The sequence below is a fragment of the Tubulanus polymorphus genome, chromosome 9 (assembly GCF_964204645.1).
Source record: "Tubulanus polymorphus chromosome 9, tnTubPoly1.2, whole genome shotgun sequence".
In the NCBI taxonomy this organism is placed as follows: Eukaryota; Metazoa; Nemertea; class Palaeonemertea; order Tubulaniformes; family Tubulanidae; genus Tubulanus; species Tubulanus polymorphus.
Window position 1 is genome coordinate 16050644 of NC_134033.1, and position 24022 is coordinate 16074665.

General features: G+C 41.2%; 2 protein-coding genes across 6 annotated transcripts; one reads left to right on the top strand and one right to left on the bottom strand.

Annotated features, from left to right (window-relative positions):
* The first annotated feature begins 92 nt into the window (after positions 1-92).
* LOC141911004 (uncharacterized) lies at positions 93-12849 on the top strand. 5 transcript variants are annotated; one of them, XM_074801935.1, is made up of 24 exons: positions 93-291; positions 821-1043; positions 1587-1684; positions 1935-2006; positions 2100-2165; positions 2234-2371; positions 2782-3051; positions 3150-3233; positions 3689-3919; positions 4319-4426; positions 4505-4609; positions 4704-4769; positions 5773-5901; positions 6654-6897; positions 7453-7488; positions 8143-8197; positions 8660-8891; positions 9711-9985; positions 10074-10295; positions 10710-10812; positions 10899-11039; positions 11411-11487; positions 11572-11657; positions 11880-12849. In XM_074801935.1, exons 1-24 carry the CDS (start codon positions 289-291, stop codon positions 11951-11953), a joined length of 3138 nt encoding a protein of 1045 aa, XP_074658036.1. In that variant the 5' UTR covers positions 93-288; the 3' UTR covers positions 11954-12849. The 5 variants fall into 5 exon arrangements, with proteins under 5 accessions (XP_074658036.1, XP_074658037.1, XP_074658039.1 ...); XM_074801936.1 differs by lacking the exon at positions 7453-7488; XM_074801938.1 differs by lacking the exon at positions 5773-5901.
* Positions 12850-13161: 312 nt separating this feature from the next.
* LOC141910768 (vacuolar protein sorting-associated protein 16 homolog) lies at positions 13162-22633 on the bottom strand. Its single transcript, XM_074801557.1, has 20 exons — positions 22495-22633; positions 21778-21872; positions 21589-21689; positions 21210-21338; positions 20243-20387; positions 19734-19852; positions 19068-19243; positions 18293-18465; positions 17854-18056; positions 17292-17419; positions 16664-16808; positions 16117-16251; positions 15936-16044; positions 15678-15775; positions 15382-15486; positions 15126-15203; positions 14848-15017; positions 14163-14259; positions 13983-14086; positions 13162-13624 (listed from the first exon to the last, which is right to left on the bottom strand). The coding sequence occupies exons 1-20, from the start codon at positions 22569-22571 to the stop codon at positions 13480-13482; spliced, it is 2532 nt and encodes an 843-aa protein (XP_074657658.1). The 5' UTR covers positions 22572-22633; the 3' UTR covers positions 13162-13479.
* Positions 22634-24022: the final 1389 nt, after the last annotated feature.

Below are 24022 nucleotides of genomic sequence, written 5' to 3' on the forward strand. Positions count from 1 at the left end.
TTGACGGAATCAGCCCGAAGCCGAAATCCAATAGACACGGACTGCGGCAAGCGAGTGTTGATTGCCGACTGCGGCAAGCGAGTATTGGAAACGGCTTCAAAATGGCGGCGAATTCCTTTCTATCGTGAATTAGAGCGAGTAAAAACCGGAATTTACGCGAATATCTCGAGAATTCGGGTCCATTTTCGACGGGATACTGATTCAACGATTAGGGTCTAACAGTTTGGGACGCTGGAATAATTTATAGATAGCAGCGATTACTGATAATTACTGGGAATCACGGTGAAAATGGTGAGTTTTTTCCAACAAACAAACATAAATTCAATTTATTGAGTCGAAAAATGCGATTATGGCCTGTAATGTTAACCACCACTGCTGGTTAATCTTGTGTCATTTAACCCCAGACCAAATCCAGTCGATCTCTGTGCTAACTGTGGCATTGATTTGTTAAGCCTAAGTCTAAAATAAAAGAAACTCAGTCATTATTAATATTGAGTCAAGTCCATCCCCCTAAAAAAAAAGAAGTCAAACTCCTTGCATACTGTTAAGCACTGTCCCCCTTGTTTAGTCATTGACATTGGTGTCACCTTTCTCCGTAATCTGCCTTTCAATCAACTGACCCCTCTGCCCCTCTGCTCTTGTGGTTCTGTTGAATCAAAATGTGAATCAGATTCCACAGTGTCCTGAGTCCTGACTCAAATCACAGCCCAAAACATGGTTGTTCTCCGCGAACACTTTAGAGAAACTGCGCTTTGAACATCGTAACATGGACTAAGGCGCTAAAATTCTTTATTATTATCACTATTGTCTATTATTTCAGCCTGGTTTTACTGGTTACCAATACGGTGACGGTTCTCCAAACAGCAGACTCAACAACATGCAGCAGTACGCGGCGTCGTATCCATCCTCAGCTGCCAGTGCTGGAATCAACATGATGGGCGCCGGTTACCAACAGAATAATAACGCGATGTTTCAACCCGATCGCAACGGGATCGGATTCGCTTTTAAAAAGAGGGTCGATCGCATTGACTGGAGAAAAATAGGTATGAAATACGGTTAGTCATCGAAGAAAGGTTTTTGATCGAACGTATTTCCGGTTCAGGAACAGAGCAATTTCGGATTACAAACTCTCAGAAAGTTTTTGCTGGAAAGTACTTCTTTTTCAGTCAAAAAGTCTTTCCTCTGGGGTTTAAAATTTCCGAAAAAGTCCTTCTTAGTACTTCTTTTTGTCCTGGCCTAACAACCCTGTCTCTACCTGCCTTATGCAGTGAAGCAGTGAAACATTGTTATGACAATTTATCGGTTTTTAAAAGACCTAGAATTTCATCCCCAATAATTTTGATAATTTCATACTGGATATAATGAATAAATTTTCTGGTCCGCTGAAGTCTGTTGTTCCACTCTATCAGATCTACAGATGCTATTCCGGAATAGTTTGAGCGTGTTCTGGTCGAAACGAACGCGCCAGTCGAGAATCTCCAGAATCAGTCGAGTCCGGACCAATTGAAACCTGTCCAAGATTCTGGAGGAATAGATCTAAGATCTATATTTAAAAAGATTGTTTACGTGATGTTTGTTGTTTTCAGCTGCGATTGACGTCGACCGAATTTCCAGGGAACTCGATTTCAACACGTTACAAGAGAACATCATGAACTTAACTTTCTGTAACATCGAAAGTGAAGTGGTGAGTTCGCATGAATTAAAGAATTAATTAATTCCCCATTCCTCCAATATCTCCATCCTCCCTCGGCAGGGATTCGAACTTGTTGACGTCGACGCTCGCCACGGTACGAAACCCTGCCACACTAGACCGAGGATGTCATTATTAGCCAATCAGATATCCTGGTTCAGATGCCACCAGGTTCAAATCCCTGATGAGGGAGGATGAAATTTCTCCGACTATCAACCCTTAATCGATGATTTTCTATTTCCAGGACGTTCACACGATTGATCCAAACTTTTTAAAACTTTTCAAGATGGCTCAGTTGACGATCGAGTATTTATTGGTACAAACGACGTGTAATTTTTAAACGCCTGGTTTGGCAGTTGACAGTCCGTTGAATTTGAATTTTGAATATTTTTTTTTCTTCAAATTTCAGCATTCTCAAGATTATTTGACCAATGCGTTGGCCGCGCAAGAGGGCAAATTTCAGAAGTTATTGCAGGTGAATTAAGCAGAATGTATTTTGAATTTTGTGAATTCTTCACGAATGATTGATTTTTTGTTTCGCAGGAAAATGAAGAATTGACCAATCGGATGGCAGCTAGCAAACAGGAAGTGGTTGACGTGAAGAAAGAATGTCACAAACGTAAAAAACTGCTGGTCGCCCAACAGCAAATATTACAGGCCGGACCCGATACTTATAACAAGGTAAGAGACACCATCCAGAAACCTTGGCTGCCTATGACATCTATCACTAAATGGTCTTCGAAACCTTAGATGATGTCATATGGGGATTTATGTAGGCGGCCATCTTTTCGAAAAGTGTTTATAGGGGTAATTTGATGATGTCATAAGTGGATTTATGGAGAGGCTGATCTGGAATTGTCTACAGGGGTAAATTAATCGATGATATCATTGGGGGATTTATATGGATGAAGCCATTTTTCGGAAGTGTCTATAAGGGTAATTTGATGTTGTCATAAGGGGATTTATAGACTGAGGCGGTCATCTCTTCTGGAAGTCTCTGTAGGGGTAGTTTGATAATGTCATAGGGAGAGGAAGGCATCTCTTATCTATAATGATGATGTCATAAGGAGTATTTTGTGTTTTTTTCGCAGTGTCCGTTTTGTCAGAAAGCGTTCCTCAGTTCGAGCTTCCTGCAGAGTCATATCGTGCGTCGTCACGGCGAGTACGCGTCCGCGTTCAACGGACATGTGCCGCACCAGCAGCAACAGCAGGTACCGGTCGCTGCCTCGTTATCGCCGACCGGATCGACCAATCATAACGAGTTACTGGAGCGGGAATTACGAGAGATTAAAGAGCGGCTGATCGCGACAGAATCTCAACTTCAAAAAGAACGCAACACGCTACAGATATTATCGCAGAAAGTCAGTCTCAGTCGAATCCGTTTACGAGTTCAGCGTTTTTGCCAAACGCAACAATGATTTCTTATTTTTGTTTCTGGATTGATTTTTTTTTTGTCTAGGAAACGTCGAAAGAAGTTATCAAAGAAAAAGAAGTTCGTTCGGAAATCGAACAATGGAAGGAAACTCAATTGGAGGAGCGAAAGGTAATTATCGGATTGAGGTACCGGCGGTGTACACCAGATGGCGTGATGATACACTCAGTCAGGGGGGCCACTTACCTTGTAATCGGGGAAGAGTGTGAGCATTTTCATTGCTTTAAAAAGTCAGGTTATTTTGTAAAAAAAAAAAGCTAAAAATGAAGGAAAAGTGAGAGAAATTTATTGAGATAGTTGCGTAAAATGAAACAGTTTCCGTCTATTTGACGGCAGACGGCGTTAATTGATTTGATTCTTAGCGGATTTAAGTCAGGGAAAGCGGCGCGCATGTCAGGGAAGAGTTGGGGGAAAAGCAAGTCAAATAAAAGTGGTGTCACCCTGTCAGTTATTCGTAGTCGAAATAAGTTCCGTTTTAATGAAAATTGAACTGAACTCTTAAAAAATACTGGATATTTTGAATGAAAGCGTTTTTGTTTGAACGTTGGTCGAACGTTTTGTTACAGAACGAACTGGAAAACGTTCGCGAGATGTTCATGAAAGAATTGAAAGAGATGAACGCGAAGTACGAGATGTCGGAGCAGGCGCTGCTCGAGTTGCAACATCGCTACGGTCGCAAGTCAAACCTCGGCCAGCTACAGGACGACAACGATGGCAGTATCTCCACCCCGGGTAACGAACTGCTCGGCAGTCAGAAAGAGGAGATTTCGCTATTGAAACAACAGCTTAAAGAACAGGTCAGAAAACAGATGTTTATTTATTCCATATGGTTCGGGGGAAAATGAGGATTCTAACTGTTTTCTTGAAAATCAGTGAAATATCGGGATTTGAATTTTTGGTGTCTTGTTGTTCCTGCTGTTTATGAGTGAAACAAGGAATCTCTTGATAAATAGACCTCTCTCAAGATATATAATAATTTAATGAGGAATTTGAATTTTTGGTGTCTTGTTGTTCTTGCTGGTGACGAGTGGCACAAGGAACCTCTTGATAAGAAACAGCCCTCGCTGAGGATATCTTATAATTTAATCAGGGAATTTTTGTTCATGATTCAGGGAAACATCAGGGAATTTTATATTCCCTGATTTCACACGGTCGTTGAAACGATTCTATGAATTGTTTCACGTTTGTTGTTGTAGATTGAGTACGTCGAGTCGTCCGTCCGTACGAGATTCGACGACCAGGAAAAACGCATGAAAACTAAAATGAAATCGATGGCTCGAGATCACGCTCAGGAATTAGCGCGGGTAAGATTATACGAGAAATGTCGTAAGGTTTGTGTGAAATAGTCGAATTCGATCTAATCGGCGCGGCGTCGTTTTCAGTTGAACTCCGCTCTCGAGCAAAGTTCGAATATGTTGAAAGAGGAGAAAATGAAACGTGGCGAAAAAACGGAGAAATACGAACAAGCAATCGAGGATCTGTTACAGGTAAGAGAATAAACCCCTCACCGCGGTTCCTCGCCGTTCAACCCTCGTCCCTCGTTCACTGATCATCGTTGATTTAAAAAACTGATTTCTGTAGCATTCCCGCGATCAGGAGAAATTACTACGAGATTTCGAGGCTGATGATAATTTAGTGGAGGAATTTGTAAGTTTCAGATATAGATTTAGCGAAACCGGTGGCTTCAACGCTTCTACCTTATATACATACAGTGCTCTCTCTCTCTCTAGAATCATCTCTCCCTCAAACAGCTGTCCATCTTAGACAGCTCTATCTCAGACAGCTGTCTATCTTAGTCAGCTCTATCTCAGACAGCTGTCTATCTTAGACCGCTCTCTCTTAGATAGCTGTCCATCTTAGACAGCTCTCTCCCTCAGACAGCTGTCTATCTTAGACAGCTCTATCTCAGACAGCTCTATCTCAGACAGCTGTCTATCTAAGACAGCTCTATCTCAGACAGCTGTCTATCTTAGCTCTCCTTTAGATAGCTGTCCATCTTAGACAGCTGTCTCCCTCAGACAGCTGTCCATCTTAGACAGCTCTCTCCCATGGACAGCTCTCTATTTTAGACAGCTCTCTATTTCAGACAGCTGTCTTTCTTAGCTCTCTATTTTAGACAGCTCTCTATTTTAGACAGCTCTCTATTTTAGACAGCTCTCTATCCTAAGGCTCTTTTTTCAACGGCTGTGCTTCCAGTGTACCTACCTACTTATTTATCGCTAATAACAATTTTCCGTTTAGACACTGTTCCTATCATACTTAGTACATAGAATATATGATTAAACGCTCAATTGCAACTGTTCCAATCTATGTGAAACGGGCTAAGTTTGCTGGTTCGAAAAGATAATTTTTGTTTACCGTACTGGTATGTACAAACAAAGTACCTGGTAAATTGATGGGAAATTTCAAAATGGTGCATATGAGTGCGTTATGAACAGTTAGTCAAATTTCTAATCTCTATTAAATATGTATGTCATATATATATATATATATATATATATATATATATATATATATATATATATATATACCTGGTAAGTTGGTAAGTATAGTGCTATGATAATGTAGAGATGTAGCTCTTTAAACTGAATATAGAGGGCGTCTCCGCTCACTATTCTCTTTATTTTCTGTTGTGCGTTTATTTCGACAGCGAAGCGAAACTCAACGAAACGAACTCTCGAAACTTCAACAAAATAAACAGAAAAAACGGTCGCCCAACGACGACGACGAACGCAAAAACGATAAACAAAAAAAACATAAACGTGTTTCATCCCCGCCGGTATGTGGTTGTTGTGGTATTGTTGTTGTTGTTGATTTGGTGTTGTGTGATTTTGTTTCGTTGTGAGCTTAACTTAATGGACAATTTCATTTTGATGAGTCGTCGCATCACCGAAGTTGTCTCTATATTTTTTGAGTCTCAATTCGTATTTCTTCTCCAATTTACTAAGCGTAAGTCATCATTTGGATAAGTCCTCGACTTACGTAGGTTCCCCTGCGCCTCTAACCTTGCTTTCACTGCCCGCTTCATTCGTAGAGTAGCCTGGTGTTAACCTACTGTAGAATAAATACAACGAGATAGAGATTTTATAGGTTAACTTTTATTTGACGCACAAGCTTTTGATACTAGTGAATAGAAGCTTCATCAGGTGAATCAGTATAGTATGAAGCCACTATTTACACTAGTAGAAGCTAGTTAAACTAGTTAACCATTAAACTAGTTAACCATTAAACTAGTTAACCATTAAACTAGTTAACCATTAAACTTGTTAACCATTAAACTAGTTAACCATTAAACTAGTTAACCATTAAACTAGTTAACCATTAAACTAGTTAACCATTAAACTAGTTAACCATTAAACTAGTTAACCATTAAACTTGTTAACCATTACGTTACTATTTGTCTCGTTGTATTTGGCCGCTTTTTGTATGTTCTATATTCATTAGTTTTATTCTTCTGCATTTTCTATTTTGATCAAATGCCGAAAATGATTTGAAAAGTTCTTGAATCGATTTATTTACGTATTTTGTTAGTTGATCGAAGCTCGCGATGATTCGGGGTTACGAGCGGAATCCTCGGTCGCCGCGGCTGCGGTTAGGTCGCCCCGCGTCGCCGCCTCCACTGGGAGTAATAAACAGCAGAAACGAGACGTCGTCGATCACCGCAGCAGCGGCGCCGCCTATCAGCAACAAACGGCAAAATCGACTCCGAAGATCGTAGAACAGCCTCCGTCGTCGCAGGCGAGCGAACCGGGTGAAACTGACGAGGAAGAGACAGGTAACAGGGTCCATACTATTCCTTAACTCCTTCAAAACAGAGAATACATTTAGACGTGCTTGAAATTCCTTTAATTTGAGCAAAATGCTGAAAAACTTCAATTTTGAGAAATAGGCAACTTAGCAAAGTCGGTCTTCTAGGATTTAAGACAAAAAATGACTTAAGACTAGACTTATTTTAAGTCTCGACTATGGAACCGGCCCCTGATACTTTAGTAGTTATACTTTAGACTAAGCGTAAGTCAGTACAGTTGGAATCAGGATATTTTTCTTACCCAATCAGGTGGTTACCGAATTAGAAACAGAGTTCATGTTGTGTTAAGGATAGAAATTTGCTAACTCAAACCACTAGATAAACAATTTACCGAGATAAACAGTACCAATTTATGAGGAGTCTACAGTAATTGGGATTTGAAAGTGATGCAGACACTTCCTTGAAATTTTCTCCTCGAAAGCTCCTTATATCGAGGAATGACCGATCTTTAGGGGCCCCGATAATATGGTAAAATCGAATGTCATGAAGAGTGAAATCGTTTTTGTGAATTGTCAATTACAGAAATTCGCGAAGAGTTAGAAGCGTTACAACACAGAGGTACAATACGTATCTTATACTAAAAAAAAACAACTCATCGTGAACTCACCTTGAAAAACAACTCATCTCTTCATTAATAATAACTCTTACTAATACATGTATTGATTTATTTTGATGTAATTTATGATTTGATTATCTATCTATTATCCATCTTCCTCTGGCGGGGATTCAAACCTGATGGCATCGCTACACTCAGCCACGGCACAAAACCATTCCACACTAGACTGGGTGTGCACGAAACTTGCGCCACCAATCAGATCGTGCGTTGTATAATCGCTGAGGCAAATTTCACGGAAAACTATACATGGTAAAATGTGGTGCTAAAATAAATCAGGATTTCTGATTGGCTAATGATAAGCTGCGCACTCGGTCTAGTGTGGCAGGGTTTCGTACCGTGGCAAGTCTAAATTCAATCAGGTTCGAATTCCTGCCTGGTGGAGGATGCTATTATGCAATAACCTTATAACTGTTTACCACGTATTTAGTAGTTTCCCTAATGAAATTGATTTTATTATGAAATCAAAGGTAGTTGAAAACTTAATTGTATATTTAAACGTTAAATCACACTCTTTCTTATTATTATTATTATACTAACTTTGAATTTAAATGATTGTATAAGAGGTTTTGATTTGATGTATATTTATTTCTCTGTAGAACTGGAAGGAGCTTATGGAACAGCAGCATTCAGTACATTAGGCAGAAGTGCAGAGTGAGTAAAACATCTTCACTTATCAGTGTTAGAACAGGTTTCAACTTATAGACTATGGAATCACGCGTGAGGGGGATAAGGGGGTAGTCCAGGGGAAGTCCTGGATGGATCAAACATCGGTGACCAATCACACGGTCATCGCTTTAAGATTTAAGACCAGTCTTTGACCATCCTAGTTCTATTTCCAATCTAACTACTAAAGACCGGTCTAAGACCACGTTAGTTCTACGGCCAATCTAACAACTGAAGATCGGTCTAAGCTCATTCTGGTTCTATGATCAATCTAAAAACTTAAGACCAGTGTAAGATCCTCTTACCGGTAGTCCTTTAGACGAGCTTACAACAACTTTTGAGATTTAAGACAACTTTTGGACGACTGGGCCCTGAATTTCTCTTGAAATATGAGGAGAGAACAATATAATGAAATTGTTCGATTTTCATTTATTAAACCGTTGATTACAGATTGAGTTATACGACCGACGATTTGGTCGGAACGTTGATTCGCGGAGCGCGACTTCAACAACATCTACGCAAAGACCCGAACATTCTGCAGGGAATGAAAGGCGAACTGTTGGATTTGTTGCGAGATCAGTTGGACGAACGCGGTATCACGCCCGATACGACCGGTATCAGCAACGTCGTGCTCAACAATAAACTAGACTTACTGGACAAAGAGAGGCAGCTGTTGTCGAAGGTATTTATCTCGGTGTTCTCCTTACGCCGGAATTTCAATCAAAGGGGCCGCATTTCAACTGCAGGCTGGGCTGCATTCATTGTTGAAGGATTTCAACTGCAGGCCGGGCTGCATTCATTGTTGAAGGATTTCAACTGCAGGCCGGGCTGCATTCATTGTTGAAGGATTTCAACTGCAGGCCGGGCTGCATTCATTGTTGAAGGATTTCAACTGCAGGCCGGGCTGCATTCATTGTTGAAGGATTTCAACTGCAGGCCGGGCTGCATTCAATGTTGAAGGATTTCAACTGCAGGCCGGGCTGCATTCAATGTTGAAGGATTTCAACTGCAGGCCGGGCTGCATTCAATGTTGAAGGATTTCAACTGCAGGCCGGGCCGCATTCATTGTTGAAGGATTTCAACTGCAGGCCGGGCTGCATTCATTGTTGAAGGATTTCAACTGCAGGCTGGGCTGCATTCAATGTTGAAGGATTTCAACTGCAGGCCGGGCTGCATTCAATGTTGAAGGATTCTGTAATTCTGTAAATTCGACCGCCGATCACACAATTATATCTGTACTTCGATTCCCGATTTAAAAATCGAACCCCCTGTTTCGCTCCCGGCAGGAGTGATGGATTTGTAAGGGAAACCAAATCAAATCCAAAATCAAATGAAATCTACCAATTAGATAAATAACAGGGTCAACCTTATTCTAAGATCGAAAAAAGCCCTAAGTACAAAACGATGCTTTTAGGGTAGATTCCCCCTATGATGTCTCGTATCTCATAGACAAATTATGATTCGTTTCTAATTCGTCGATTGACGTTTTCGATTTCCGTAGAAATATAAGAAGTTTACGGAGATTCGATATCAATACGAGAAACGAGTCGATCGGCTCGCTCACGAGCAAATCAACCGCGATAAACTTAAACAACAATCGTCGCCGGCGCCGAATCGCAGTCCGCCGTCGCCGAGGAAGAGTACCGGCACACCGAAACACAGTCCGAACGTCGCGAGAAAGAGTCCGCGATCTCCGTTACGTCGTAGCGCGCCAGAGGGCAGCACCGAATTACCGCGACCAGCGCCGCGAACTTCTCAAACCATGTCGACTGAGGCGTAAGTTTTAGTTACCGGGTTACTGATGATGTCATAGGGTGATTCGCGGAGGCGGCCATGTTTAAAAATGTTGGTCGCGTATTTTTAGGTCGACGCTCCCGACCGGTAGTCAGTGGGATACCGAAGATGAAACTGATGATGAAAGCGATGCCGAGGATGCATCGGCCGCTATTGGTAGTAAATCGGCAGCTGCAGGTGCGACCGGCGGTACGTGGCCTCGTCGCGGAGGACCTCAATATCCGGTTATCGATATGAGACCGAGAGCGAAGTCTGATAATGAGGACAGCGAGTGGGACAGCGAGGATATCAGGTACGTAAACATGGCACCAATCAGCACCCAGTCCTACAGTTCTCAGCCAATCAGTACCCAGTCCTACAGTTCTCAGCCAATCAGCCCCCAGTCCTACAGTTCTCAGCCAATCAGCACTCAGTTCCATAGTCCTCAGCCCAATCAGCACCCGGTCCTACAGTTCTCAGCCAATCAGCACTCAGTTCCATAGTCCTCAGCCCAATCAGCACCCGGTCCTACAGTTCTCAGCCAATCAGCACTCAGGACCATAGTCCTCAGCCCAATCAGCACCCAGATCTTTAATTCTTTACTTAGTTTTACTTATAACTTTGGACCCAGCCCCGGGTCAGTTTTCCTTTGTGATTCGATCCTATGGTTCGGATATTTTCTGCAGTGCCAGTTATGAAATGTTTATAAAATTATTATTTGACGCAGTGAACTCCAAGAGAAAAATCCTTCAACGAAACATTCAAATTTGACGCAACCGAAAAATTCGTCGGTTACTGAATTGAGTCGTTCGATTGAAGCTCAGTTACAGGTGAGTAGCGTTTCAGGGGTTAGGGCGGTGTTAGTTCTCTCTCATCAGAATATTGTAATTGATGCGGTGTGTTGTTTATTTTGAAGAATCGTACCGGTAAGAGTAAACCGACCGGAGCGGTTGATACCGTACCTCAGAATAATGTGTCGACTACCGCTGCCGCTGCTGCTGCTGCAGCTGCAACTAGACCGACCACTACTAATCCTCAATCAAAAAATCATTATAAGGTAAATATCGTATTGAAATACAAACTGGTCTCTCAGTATGCCGGGATTTCAGAGGGGCTGAATTTATTCTTTAGTCTTACATCATGCACGTCGAATGCTAAGTTTTTGGAACATCGAAATTTATGATTTATTTTATCTAAATCTCTTACTTTATGTTGCTACTGTATGTTTTAAGCAATGATAGAACATTGAGAATGGAACATTAATATTAACTCAATTCATGTAAAGGTGCAGCAGAGTTCTGAACAGGGGTGGCTTATTTTCATAGGGGTGTATGTAAAATTGACAGGCCAGGGTACTACCACCCCTTGAGAAATGCTGAAGTCAGTTATTAATTTGACTCAAATTGATTCACCGATATTATTTTGCAGTTTGATTTTGACGATGACGATGATGATTTGTCCTTGTCGATTTCCTCTTTACAAGACCAACCGAAACCAGCTCCGAGGTCAGTAAAATATCAGAAATGTCGAAAGTTTATTAAGCTGTTAGTCGGGTCTAGGAATGATTGTGAATTGTTTTATTTTCGTAGGCCGAATATCCCGAGTCGCAGTACGCAGGCCGATACTGAATTATCGAACACGTACGGCACCAGTTTATGGGGTTCAACGTCAAAAGGTTTGTATAGATTTGTATAATCTCGCATGCTGGTCATGCACATGTTTGTTTACGCTATCTGAATTCTGTTGTTTTGAAATCTTTCTTTATCATTACGTGATTCGATGAAAAATGAATGAACTGTTACTTGTTCTTGGGAATCTGTGAAACATGGAAAATCACAGAAGGGGATTTCTTAATGGGTGAAAAGTTTCATAGTTTTCGTCCTTATGAATTTTTCAGGAATTGCGAATCCGAAAAGTTCAGTCAGCATAACCGACTGGGACTCGGACTTAGATCTGGACGATCTTCAGTGAGATATCTGCCGTCAGACGATATTAGTGTCTACACTACCCGCTAGAGGGGGTTATAGTTGATATATAGGTCGCTGGTTCGATCTCGATATTTGTAAGAATTTTATAGTTTTACTACTTAAAACAATGTACGTTTTGTTGATTAGATTCCTCACTGCAGTAAGCAGGGGCCGATTGAGAGAATGGCTCGGGAGGGGGGTCCGGACTCATGCCTTCTCATTGATACAGCCTCATTCTACAGATTCGTTCTCGGTATTTTTGCCAACTAGATTTTAGATATATTTGTCCCCTGAACCCAGTTGCACAGTCGTGACTTAAGTCCAAAATTGGTCTTAAATCTTAAGATTGGTCTTAAGTTGTTAGATTGGCTATAGAACTGAGTTTGTCTTAGAATGGTCTTAAGTCATGACTATGCAACTGACCCCTGAACTTGTAGCCTGTGGTGAACATGGATTTTTAGTAGAATTTTATACTTGTCTGTCCATAAAAATTTGATTGTTTGAATATTTTTCTCATGATGGCACGCTGTCAGTTGAATGAAATAAAACTACTTAATTTATCTTAAGAGACCTGAGCCCGATTGCACAGTGGTGACTTGAGTCCAAAAGTGGTCTTAAATCTGAAAACTAATCTAGATTGGCTATATGAAACTAAGGTGGTCTTAGATCTGAGTCACGTCTGTGTAAATGGCCTCAGCTAGAGTTAGTCACTCATATAGCGTCATTTTCAAATCAACAGATATAAATACGTAGAATAGAAATAAAGATAATTGTAGCGTTTTGTAATTAGTTAAATAGATGACCCCGAATATTACTAACTGAGCCTAAATCTGTAAATAAAACTAGTCAAAAACTAATGATCACGTTTTTAGCCATAACTCGAGAATTTCAAGATTTGTACGTAGTTTATATTTATAATAAACAAATTAACATAAAATTCTTCTGTCTCGGTCGTGGATTATTTAGCGTCGGTCTTTCTTTCTCGAGAAACTCGACGACAAGAGCTGGTCACATCACAGGGGCTCGTAGTTGAATTTTTTGGGGTCAACTGTAGCTTATATCATCCAGTATCCCAGACCCAAGTCAGAACAGATCAACTTGGATTACCATTCATAACTGATCAACTCGGTGCTTCCTTAATTTCGCCAAATCCTTACTGCTACAATCCATGAATTAATCAACCCAAACCATTAGGAAGAAGACAACAGTTCATTATTTACATATCTTATCATAATTTATTCATAAATTTTTGGCACGTGCGTGCCACCAGCAATTGCACTTAGACTTCCCACCCTCGTCGTCCTTAATATCAGGATCTTACAGATCGGGGAATCCGAAATTCCCAGGTATTTCTCTCTGACCCTTTACCAAAGATTAAAACATCATCAATCTAGGGCAAGAAACTATGAATCACTGATTATCTCTGATTTATCTATATTCCAGATTAAATACACGAGTTCATTCTGTAATTGAAATAATCACTGATATCATCATGAAATACACAACAGGCAGCGGCGGTGTTCATTTCATTCATCTTTTACTCGTCAGTTGAATTCGTAGATTTTGAATTTTTTCCGCTAACGGTCGATTTTGAGCGCCGCATTTTGAGAAAATGTATTGAAGATCTTCGTCGCTTTTCTGTTGAAACGCGAAGTCAATGGCAGCCTCTAAATCACTGAAAAACAGACGAAACAAACAACGCATTGAATACAATACTTTATCAATAAAAGGTTTAACAATGGAACCTGCACCTCTCCAGACTAGTAGTATGAAAAGTGGACGATCAATTTATGAAAGTTTGCTGATACAATGTCTAATGTCTGGTGTTTGTAGTTCATTTTCAACTAAAAAGGTCTTAAGTGAAGCACTGAACACATGTGAAGTGTGGATGATCAGTTTTTGAAAGTGCGCTGATAAAATGTTAAATGTCTGGTGTTTGTAGTTCATTTTCAATTAATAATGTCTCTAGAAGTGTTGATGATAAAACATTATGTAGTCCAGACAACTGCAGATTTTAATAACTGCGAACTCACTTCATTTTGACGAGACATCTCGCACGTTTCTCCGGAACGACCTTCTGCAGATATTTCTCAGCTTCGCGTTTTTGATCGTATTTCATACAGACTTCGATAAACGGCTGAAACGAGCGGAGAAAAAACACCCGATCACAAATTCCCGTTTCCGGCCAGAAATATTCACACTGACTCGCGTACCTCGTAACCAATCGGTGATTTTTTACTCTTGGAGAATTTCTCGAGTTCAGCCCAGTCGCCGACTTCGGCTAGAGCCATGATCTTTAACCACCAGAATCTGAAATCGAAAACACAGGACGAGAAAATGTAATCGCCGCGCGTGATGATAGTTTTAGGTGTAACAGAACTGCGACAAGGAGAGCTTTAAATCTGCATTGTTGTTCAAGTGGTGAAGAGGCACAACTGAGAAAACAGTTTCTAGTTCCACTGTTTAGGACAACTTCCACAGTTCTGGATTCAGTTCCACAGTTCTGGAACCAGTTCTTCAGTTCTGGACCCAGTTCCACAGTTCTGAACCCAGTTCCACAGTTCTGGATTCAGTTCCACAGTTCTGGACCCAGTTCTTCAGTTCTGGACCCAGTTCCACAGTTCTGCACCCAGTTCCACAGTTCTGGATTCAGTTCCACAGGTTCTGGATCCAGTTCCACCGTTCTGGACCCAGTTCTACAGTTTGGAACCCAATTCCACAGTTCAAGACCCAGTTCCACAGTTCAGAACCCAGTTACACAGTTCAGGACCCAGTTACACAGTTCAGGACCCAGTTACACAGTTCAGGACCCAACACGAACAATTTCCCCAAAAATACATATGTCCCACATACCTGGGCTGATTAAGCCAGAAATCTAAACCCACTTCAACTACTCACCTCCGATCCGGGACTTTAAATTCTTTACGTAGCTGTTCAGCGAGTTTATGATTATTCTCTTTGAACAGTTGACCGATCATATCATGTACGGATAAATCTAAATAAGTTCGATGCAACTCTTCCTCAGCTCGGCGCTGATATTTCAACAGTTTAACCTGTTCTTCCGTTTGCTACGCGTTAAAGATAAAATTAATGGACACAAAATTACCGTAATCATTTGACCATAAAGTCAAAACCTCGGAGAAATTACGGTAATCTATCTTGAGTTTTGAACTTACTTTAGCAGCGAAATCGTCTCTAGCTTTCGTAAACGATTCGTTCGCCGAATTCAAACACGAAATTCTCGCGTCCAATCTCTACAAATCATAGAAACTGATTCAGTGATAGATTTACCCCGACCCCTTGAATGGATAGATTTACTCCTGTACCCAGCCCTGTGAGAAAGAACCGTCTATTGCAGCTGTCAATCAGCTGCGCGTACCCACCCCCTCGGGCTGATAGCTGCGTATGTTTAACTGCGACCCCATGTCTTACCTCTTCACTGTAACTCTCTATTATTCTACAAGCCGCCTCTTCCACGTAATTATCTTCCTGGTAATATAAATCTTGTAACATCTTCGGATTTTGTTGCCGACAGTACTGAAAGTTTTAAGGGTATTATTCAAAACTAACTCGCGACACAATTCCACAGTTTTGCACTTTTGGAACAGTTTAACTCACGAATTGAAACGCGTTCATTTTCAATTTAAGAATGAAATCTGAACCGGAACTGTGCAACCCGTATAACCAGAGATTACCAGACTGTTAAATGTGATTGGTTGGTGAGTTACCTGCTGGTATAACCCGTACGCGACCGGGTGATCTCTGATTGACATTAAAAACTCCGATAGAGGTAAACTATCCTTCAGATGCAGCAGTACAGTGTAAACTGAAATACACAGAAAACTTAGGAAATGAGAATTTACAATACATGGTTACAGTTATAAAAGTTCAGAACCCTGTTTCAAATTTCCACAGCTGCGGAACTGGATCCTGAACTTAAGAACTGGGAACCGCGGAACTTGGTTTCTGCTGGCTTTGAAACTTACCCAAGTCACTATCACCGCTTTCAATGCCTTTCAACATCGCCAGTTTATATCGATCCAATCGCATCAATAACGGAACCTGTTCGGCGGCTTTCGGCTCAAAATCTAAAAGCTAAACGTTCGAACAAATATTAGACAAGAATCAGTCTGTGGTTCCACCAGGTTATTCTGTATATGTGTTTACCCTGATGGCTAAATCTTTGCGGTGGAAGTCGATGGCTTTATTCGCGATCTCGCAGTACGACACGCCCGGAGTGTCTCCTAATTTATTCGCGATCGCCTGAGCGATCTGTTCATCGGGGACGTCCGTCTGCTGCACCTAGAAAATCAATACTCAATTCGTTATTCAACCCCAATCTGAGATCTCTTGAAAATCATTTCAATATTCTTTAAATATGATTTCAATATTCACTACAACAAAAGAATCTCCCTTAGTAAATAATCCCAACAACAAAAACAAATCCCAACTCTACCGATTAAGGCAAAGTTCATGTACAAAAAAACTAGAAAACAATCTCTAATTGCCTATTTCTCAAAATTGAAGGATTTTTAAAGGAGTTTCAGGCATTTTGCTCAAATTAAAGGAGTTTCAAGCACCTTCAAAAGCATTTTGCCTTTAGAATGAGTCTTTACGGAATTGAGAAGTCACAGGGACCATGTGAATTTAAAGAAGACTCTTTTTCGTAAGGCATTCTATTTACTGGTAGATCGTATTTCACTCGTTACTTTACCTTAAAACAGGCCCAATGAGCCAGAATACGACTAGCACCTTCCCGTTCGGGTATTTTCTGATATTGACATATTTTAATCGCCAGATAATACTGACGTCTATAGATTAATCTGTCGATCAGAACTCGCATCGTTAACTGTTGAAATCTATAGGAAACCGGCGTTAAGGAACAAAAGCACAAAACAGTGGACTCTGTTTAACCCAGGAGTCGATTACCTCTATCACGTGCCCCGGACTCTGTTTAACCCAGGAGTCGATTACCTCTGATCATCACGTGCCCCAGACTCTGTTTACCCCGGGGTCGATTACCTCTGATCATCACGTGCCCCCGGACTCTGTTTACCCAGGAGTCGATTACCTCTATCACGTGCCCCGGACTCTGTTTACCCCAGAGTTTGATTACCTCTGATTATCGCGTGCCCCCGGAATCTGTTTACAATGGAGTTGATTGCCCTGCCTGACAATATAATACACATTTCCACACTCCAATTTAGAGTATTAACGACCCATCCCTGCTCCGTCTGCCCTGGAATTCATGAACCGGAGAGACCCGAGGTAAGCTGAGGCTGCTGTAATTCTTTGTGTCACCCACGGAACAGGGAGGAGGGTTGTTTATGTATAAAGGATACTGATTGAACGTCAGCGGAATTCCGATAGTGTAATCTCGGATCGCGTTTAATACGCGCAACGTCTGACACATGTTCACGAACGATTCCGGTCGCATATCGGTCAAAAAACATTTACCGAACGACGCCGCCTGAAAATAAACGACATCTTTCCGAAAACATGGCGACCAACAATAAATTCCCGAATGACATCATTAAACTGCCCTTTTGCTCGACCTACCGGTATCGTAAATTCTAACGAGAAATTTTAACACACAAAATTTCCCGAGTGAATCAGAGAAATTTCTAGGTTTAAAAAGTTACAATTCATTCCATTCTAATTGAATCACGTATTGATAAAGAAACACAAGGTCAATAACGTTAACCATAGCATTATCCAAACTCCCTAAGTTTTCCAGGTATTTTAGGAAAATTTGTCAAATTTCCTGAGCTTTCCCCGATTTTATCTAGATTTTTCAGGATTCCCTGAGTTTTCCAGGTCAGCGGTGCCACCCGCCGTATTTTTTTATTCAGAATTCAAGTAAAATCGACGAATTAAATTTCAGATGAAGTCGGTCCACGTTACCTTCAGGAGACTTTTCTGTCTAGACGTATTGAATTCCTGTCCGCCTGCTTCGATACACTCGTCTACGGCGACGTCTAAACGGTCTTTGATCATACGGATGTAATCATCGGCGTGTTGACTTTTACGCTGGAACTGCTTCGACGCTTCGTACAACATCGCGCCGGGGCACATCGATCCGATCTTAAACACGTCCTCGCTAGCACCTGCAGCAACGATAACATCAATTATCAAACCGATCGTCCGCACTTCACATGTGTTCGGAACTATTTCACAAGAGATTATAATTGAAAATGAACTACAAACACCAGACATTAGACATTTTATCAGCTAACTTTCTGAAACTGGTCCTGGCACTACAATACTGATGGGGCACAACATCCCGAGCTGAAAAGTTGCAGGTTACAGGCTACAACCTGTAATACGCTGAACCGCTACTTACTGGGAACTCTTTGTATGAACTCGTGTAGATTATTACTGATAACTCGAATACCGTCGAGTTCCGGAACCAAGTGAATCGTGCCTTCGTAGAAATATTCGATTTTATCTTTTTTATGACCGACGACCATCATTATTCCGTCGTCCCAAACAGCTACAACAGCGCCACCTCCGCACCTGAATTACACGTACATACGCTAGAATTCTACCTACAACGGTAACTACACTCAGGTTCAAGATTTGTAAAATTGCTCGTTGAACAGTTTTGGGAAAGATGGTTTTTTCCCAGGCTAAAAATTAAGAATTAAATGAATAAGGGCCCCCCTCGTATGCTCAGCTTTAAATTTGTTTAGTTTATAACATATATATGTTTTCATGCTAAGTATCATCCCTAGTTTGTATCACATCTTATTCATCTGTTCTGGACTGTATTACACTAGAACTCCTGAAGTATCCCTGCAAATGACTATTTAGGATAAAGTTGAAACGTTGAATCAACTACTATAGTGAGTTTCATGAAAGTATTTCACTGATCGTTAATCGGGTGAAATGTAAACATAGTCTCTCAACTGGTTACAGTGATAAACTGCCAGTCCAGGGGCCGGTTGCTCAAAAGTTAGTTAACTTTTGAGCAACCGGCTTGGTTGGTTTAATAGACTGGTATCAACCTTAACCCCGGGGTTAACTCAATTGAAAATGAACCGAGTTAACCACGGGGTTTAGTCGTTAACAGTCTACATAAAACCCCCTCCATGTACAAGGTAGTACGTGATACTAACCATGAAAGCTGTTTAGGTTTAGTCGTGCGTCCGGTGTCGAATTCGCACGAGACCGTCTGTAAATCACAACGACCGATCCACAACGTACCGGTATCCGTATACAACGCTAGAAACCGATTATTGAAAGACGTCGCCATTTCTACAAACGCATTCGGCTGATTCTGTAAGTGCGGACACTGAAAATACAAGTGTTATAATACAGTAAATGTTTGACTTTGAGCAGAGAATATCCCGGACACAGTTCTGCAGTCCTCCGTAAACAGGGTTCTTACAGATCTAAAATTCCCTGATATTTTCCTGATCCTTGACCAAAAATTCCCTGCTTAAATTCTCAGATATTCTCTCATTATAAGATATTCCTTGTGCCACTCATCACCAGCAAGAACAACATGACACCAAAAATTCAAATTCCCTAAGTAAATTATAAGATATCCTCAGTGAGGTTCCCTGTGTCAGTCGTCACCAGCAAGAAAACATTCAGAATTCTCTACAGGTTAAAATAAATCCAGAATACCCTGACCTGAACAACCTTGGGTTAAATTTGACTACACAAAGTTGAAATTAGTTCATCTTCAGTTAATCAAATCTGAACTCACAACTATGCGAGCGGTTTCAGAATCTAAATGGAAATTCTTCAGGAATTGATAATTCGATGTGTTTACGTACGAGGTCCTGATGTTGTCCGCCGTGATCCAAAGAATAAAGCAGCGCGTCTTTAGCCACGAGCACTCGAGCCTGACGATCGTGATTTATAATAGTCCAACTGCTCGGCGCACGATCTAAACCTACAACGCAACAATCCATACTACAGTCCAAAATATCATCCCTCAAATAGTGCCAGTAATATGTAGGGTGGCCAGTTCTATTTGAATTGACTTCCCCCCGACTATTCCTTGACATGTACACATTGTTTGACTTGATCTGCCAAGAATCCAATCAAGTAACACAGTCCAATACGTAAGATATAGACAGAAACTGTTTGATTTCACACGCGATCTACCAATCTCAACAAATTTCCCTTTTTTCCAAAGTTTTTCCCACTATTCCCTGACTTTTTTGAAGTCCTCTAAGAAATTTCCCTGACCTTTCTCTGACTTCCAGGTAGTGGCACCACCCTGTTTATATGGTGAACTCAACCACCGACGTAGAGAATTAAAACCGATGAAGAAACCTACCGGGAATGTCGGCCATTTTGCGAATTCTCGGATCATCGATGTTGTTCACGACGAATATTCGATAATTAGCGGTGATGACGGCGAGTCCCGTTCCGTTGTAGCTGTTGAAAAACTTACAATCGATCACTTTCATATCCATCGCTTCCTGCAAACAACAAACACAATTACCTGAACGGTCGCTAAAAACAGCACTACGTATCATATCATCAAACATCGCATCATCATATCTTATACCATATATATCATATCATATATCGTATCATTTATCATATCATATCCTATCATATATGATAAAATATATCATATTATATATCATACAATTTATCATATATAATATCTGTCAGGGTCCCGACCCCTGTTTTCCTATTGAAGTTGCCCTTTTCATCATCAAAACCTGCAAATTTTACACTCATTCCCTCTGTATCGGCATCTTTTAGGGCGTCTTCACCCGTCAAGGGATTCGAACCCACTACGCTAAAGCTGTTCCCCGAACCCCTTGACCTCACGAGTCGTTGGAGTCGTTACTAGCCGACCAGAATCCGGTCGTACCAAACACAGCGCTTGTAACAAACCGACAGTAGACTTCTGTTGGTTTTCCCGTTAATTGACCAATCAGCGAACGTTTTACCGAACAAGGAAGTATTTCGCAAATCGATATATGACGTCACGCGCAACAGTGCCAGTAATGAAATCACGCTTCGTGAGGCCAGGGGGCTGGTGGAAGCGAGTTCGGGAGTGATACCGGACCCCTGGCAAGCGAGGATGCTTTGAGGGTGTATTTCTTCAAAAATATATCAACACCGAGGGAGGGTCCCCGCTTGAAGAATACATTGAAATGGCTGCTCTTAACGCGACAATGCCTTTTTTTCCGAACCCGGCCTTCCAACTTTCCCAGATCCACCATTGCATCATATAGGGCCTACCTCAATATTATATCATACCCTATATCATATCGTCTTTATCGTACCTGACCCATAGAGAAAGTGCGTTGGTAAACTCCGTACATGTTGTGTATTAAAACGCTTCCGTTGTCCTGGCAACACAACAATTCCTCCGACGTGGACCAGCCGAGCTCGAGAATAGTACCACTAGTCCACTACAACCGAAAAAAAATAATCAGGGTCCCTACACATCAGTCATTCCAGAATTCAAGGAGTTTTCAAGGGGAAAATTTAATATTTCAAGGAGCGTCTGCATCACTTTCATATCCCAATTCATGTCGACTGCCCCTAAATCGGTACTTATTTTAAACCATTTAATTCAGTGGAATCTGTGAGTATAAAGACTAGACCTAAAACCTAAACATTTTTCTCACAGCCAATTTCGCAAATCATTTTTAGCGTTACCCGTTTTTGAGCGATCAGTTGCCCGGACGACGTATAGATGAGGATGACCGGTTTCGTATTACTGGGAACTGTCGAGAATCTGGCAGTATCTCGCAGTACAGCTAAAAATATCGATATATAACAATGTCAATACGAGATCGACGGCAGCCTCCCCCCCCGGCGTGCGGGAAGACGAGAATTCAATCTTACCGATCGGTCCTCCATAATTGGCGGCTGTGATTTTATAACGATCTAAATTGACCTCTTGCGTCCAGGCCGTCCCAAAATTGTACAGTTCGAATTTCCTACAAAAATTGCATCATCATAAAAAAACCCTCGTAGCCTTTCAACAGGCGAACGGTTTTTGACAGCGCTATTCTAGATAAACAAAATAGCACCTAGGATAATGGGATCGAAAATTTATTTTGTCAGGCCCCTGCGGTCAGACCTAGGCGTCGGAATAAGAAAACAACAGTTAACCCCCCAGATTAGAAACCCCCTCTGCGGGCGCTACTCTGACGCTACCTTCTACCCCTACATACAGTAGTACTGAATTTTTAAAGGGTCTTATTACGCAGCTCAATACTTGCTTGCCAGGGTTTAATTGTCTGACCGCAATGATTAGCAAGCGAGGATGGTGCATCTCCGGCCCTATCGTCTCGTGTCATGATATGACTGGGTGAAATCCAGTTAATGGATGGGCTGGCAGAATGTGACTGGAACTTGGAATGGAAGAGAAGTAACTAAACTTAGTAGGACCTTAAGGCCCTAATAAGAGCTAGCTGTCAAACTAAAAAAAAAAACAATTTAAAAGGTGTCGATGACTTGTCTGCTGATCTGACAGGCGTCATGAATTGATACGTCTCACGCACAGATCTATGACGTATACACAATAAATATAGAAATTTCTGAATAATGCGGTTAAACCTGTAAAAATCATTTCCCAGCGGATCCCAATCGGCAGTCGGTGAATCGTAATCTTCACCCATCATAAACGACGCCATGTTGAATATGCATTAAAACACGGAATCGGACCGAATACCTGCGGGGACATCATCATTCGTCATTCGCTATTCGTCATTTGCTATTCGTCAATCGCTAATAGTCAAATGCGTCGCACATGCGCATACACACGGTTGTCGTGCCAAGAAGAATTTGTCAATGACGTCATATATAAATAATAACATAACCACGTGCGTATACTCTGGTATCAGTCGTTATCAGACTTCGGTGAAAACGAGTACAATCGCAGAACGACTGTACTATCCCTTGACTGGTTGCTGAGCCTAGACTATTACTTCTCTTCCATTCCAAGCCCAGTCACATTCTGCTAGTATGTTGGTTCAAACCCAGTAATTACTGATACTGATTCAGAGTGTGGTCCTATAATGCTAAACGGAGGATGTACAGGGGTGTCCCGGGTTCGAACCCGTAATTGACGCTGATTCAGAGTGGTCCTGATGCTGAGAGGATGTACAGGTTGACTGTGAATGAACTAACTCATTACTCGCGCGCCGCAGTAGGAAATTTGAACTATCAGTTAGTTCCAAATTTACCGCTCAGATACGCAAAGGGGCAGCTCCCAACAGTAAGAAACCGACTGTATGAACTGAATAAGAATTGAATAGATTCGTAATTAAGAGTGAGAGCCATCACAGGGTTCACTCACTCACACTACCGATCACAAATTTGGGCTACTGTTAATGAGATAAAAACCCACTATCTACAGATTAAAAGAATTTTAAAATCAAGAATTTATTTATTCGAACAATTTAAAATATATAAAATACACGAAGTTTCGATCTCACCCTAGAGATCATCGTCACTATCCGTTCACCAAGTTTGAGTGTGGTTATCGTACTATTGGGCTACTGTTATTGACGTTTCAAATTATACCCTCTGAAATTACATCCGTCATCTGAAACATCTCCGTACATATTTCATCTTCAAATCAATATCACCGAGTAGGCCACCCCTCATCACAATCTGAAACATCGAAAAAAAAGAAACAGACTTGGGGCAAATTACCAAGTCCTGTGAAATAAAAAAGCGAGCCGACAGGACTCGAAACTGTGGTCTCCGGTGTTCCAGGCGAGATTTCTAACCACTAGACCATATATCGGTGTGTGTAAGTTTGTCTCGTATGTGATTTCGTATGTGTTCAGTTTGCTTAAAATCGATTTTCAGAATGCATCTTAAACAGTTTGTCAAACAGATTAAGTTAAACAGATAACTGGGGTAAACTGAGGACACATCAGTGGAATATTAATTGAATTTGCGTGTATTCGAACCAAATGGAATTTTTTGTGGCGTTGATCAGGTTCGAATCCCACCAGAAAATGATTTTCTAAACTTGGCGGTAATATTGGTACTTCTCATTGGCCAGGATCAGTGACGTCACACTGTTGGTATAAAAACTCAGGTCAGCTGATCCCTCTTTCCAGTTCGGCCATTT

What these genes read in the sequence shown, in the direction of transcription:
- LOC141911004 (XM_074801935.1), top strand. An exon ending in TACAGATATTATCGCAGAAA is followed by an intron (nt 3,052 to 3,149) that starts GTCAGTCTCAGT and finishes TTTTTTGTCTAG; the next exon opens with GAAACGTCGAAAGAAGTTAT. An exon ending in CAATCGAGGATCTGTTACAG is followed by an intron (nt 4,610 to 4,703) that starts GTAAGAGAATAA and finishes TGATTTCTGTAG; the next exon opens with CATTCCCGCGATCAGGAGAA.
- LOC141910768 (XM_074801557.1), bottom strand. Translation starts at nt 22,571, where the DNA reads ATGGCGTCGTTTATGATGGGTGAAGATTACGATTCACCGACTGCCGAT. An exon ending in GACAGAAAAGTCTCCTGAAG is followed by an intron (nt 17,420 to 17,853) that starts GTAACGTGGACC and finishes GTTTATTTTCAG; the next exon opens with GCGGCGTCGTTCGGTAAATG. An exon ending in TTTAAAGTCCCGGATCGGAG is followed by an intron (nt 14,260 to 14,847) that starts GTGAGTAGTTGA and finishes TTTCGATTTCAG; the next exon opens with ATTCTGGTGGTTAAAGATCA.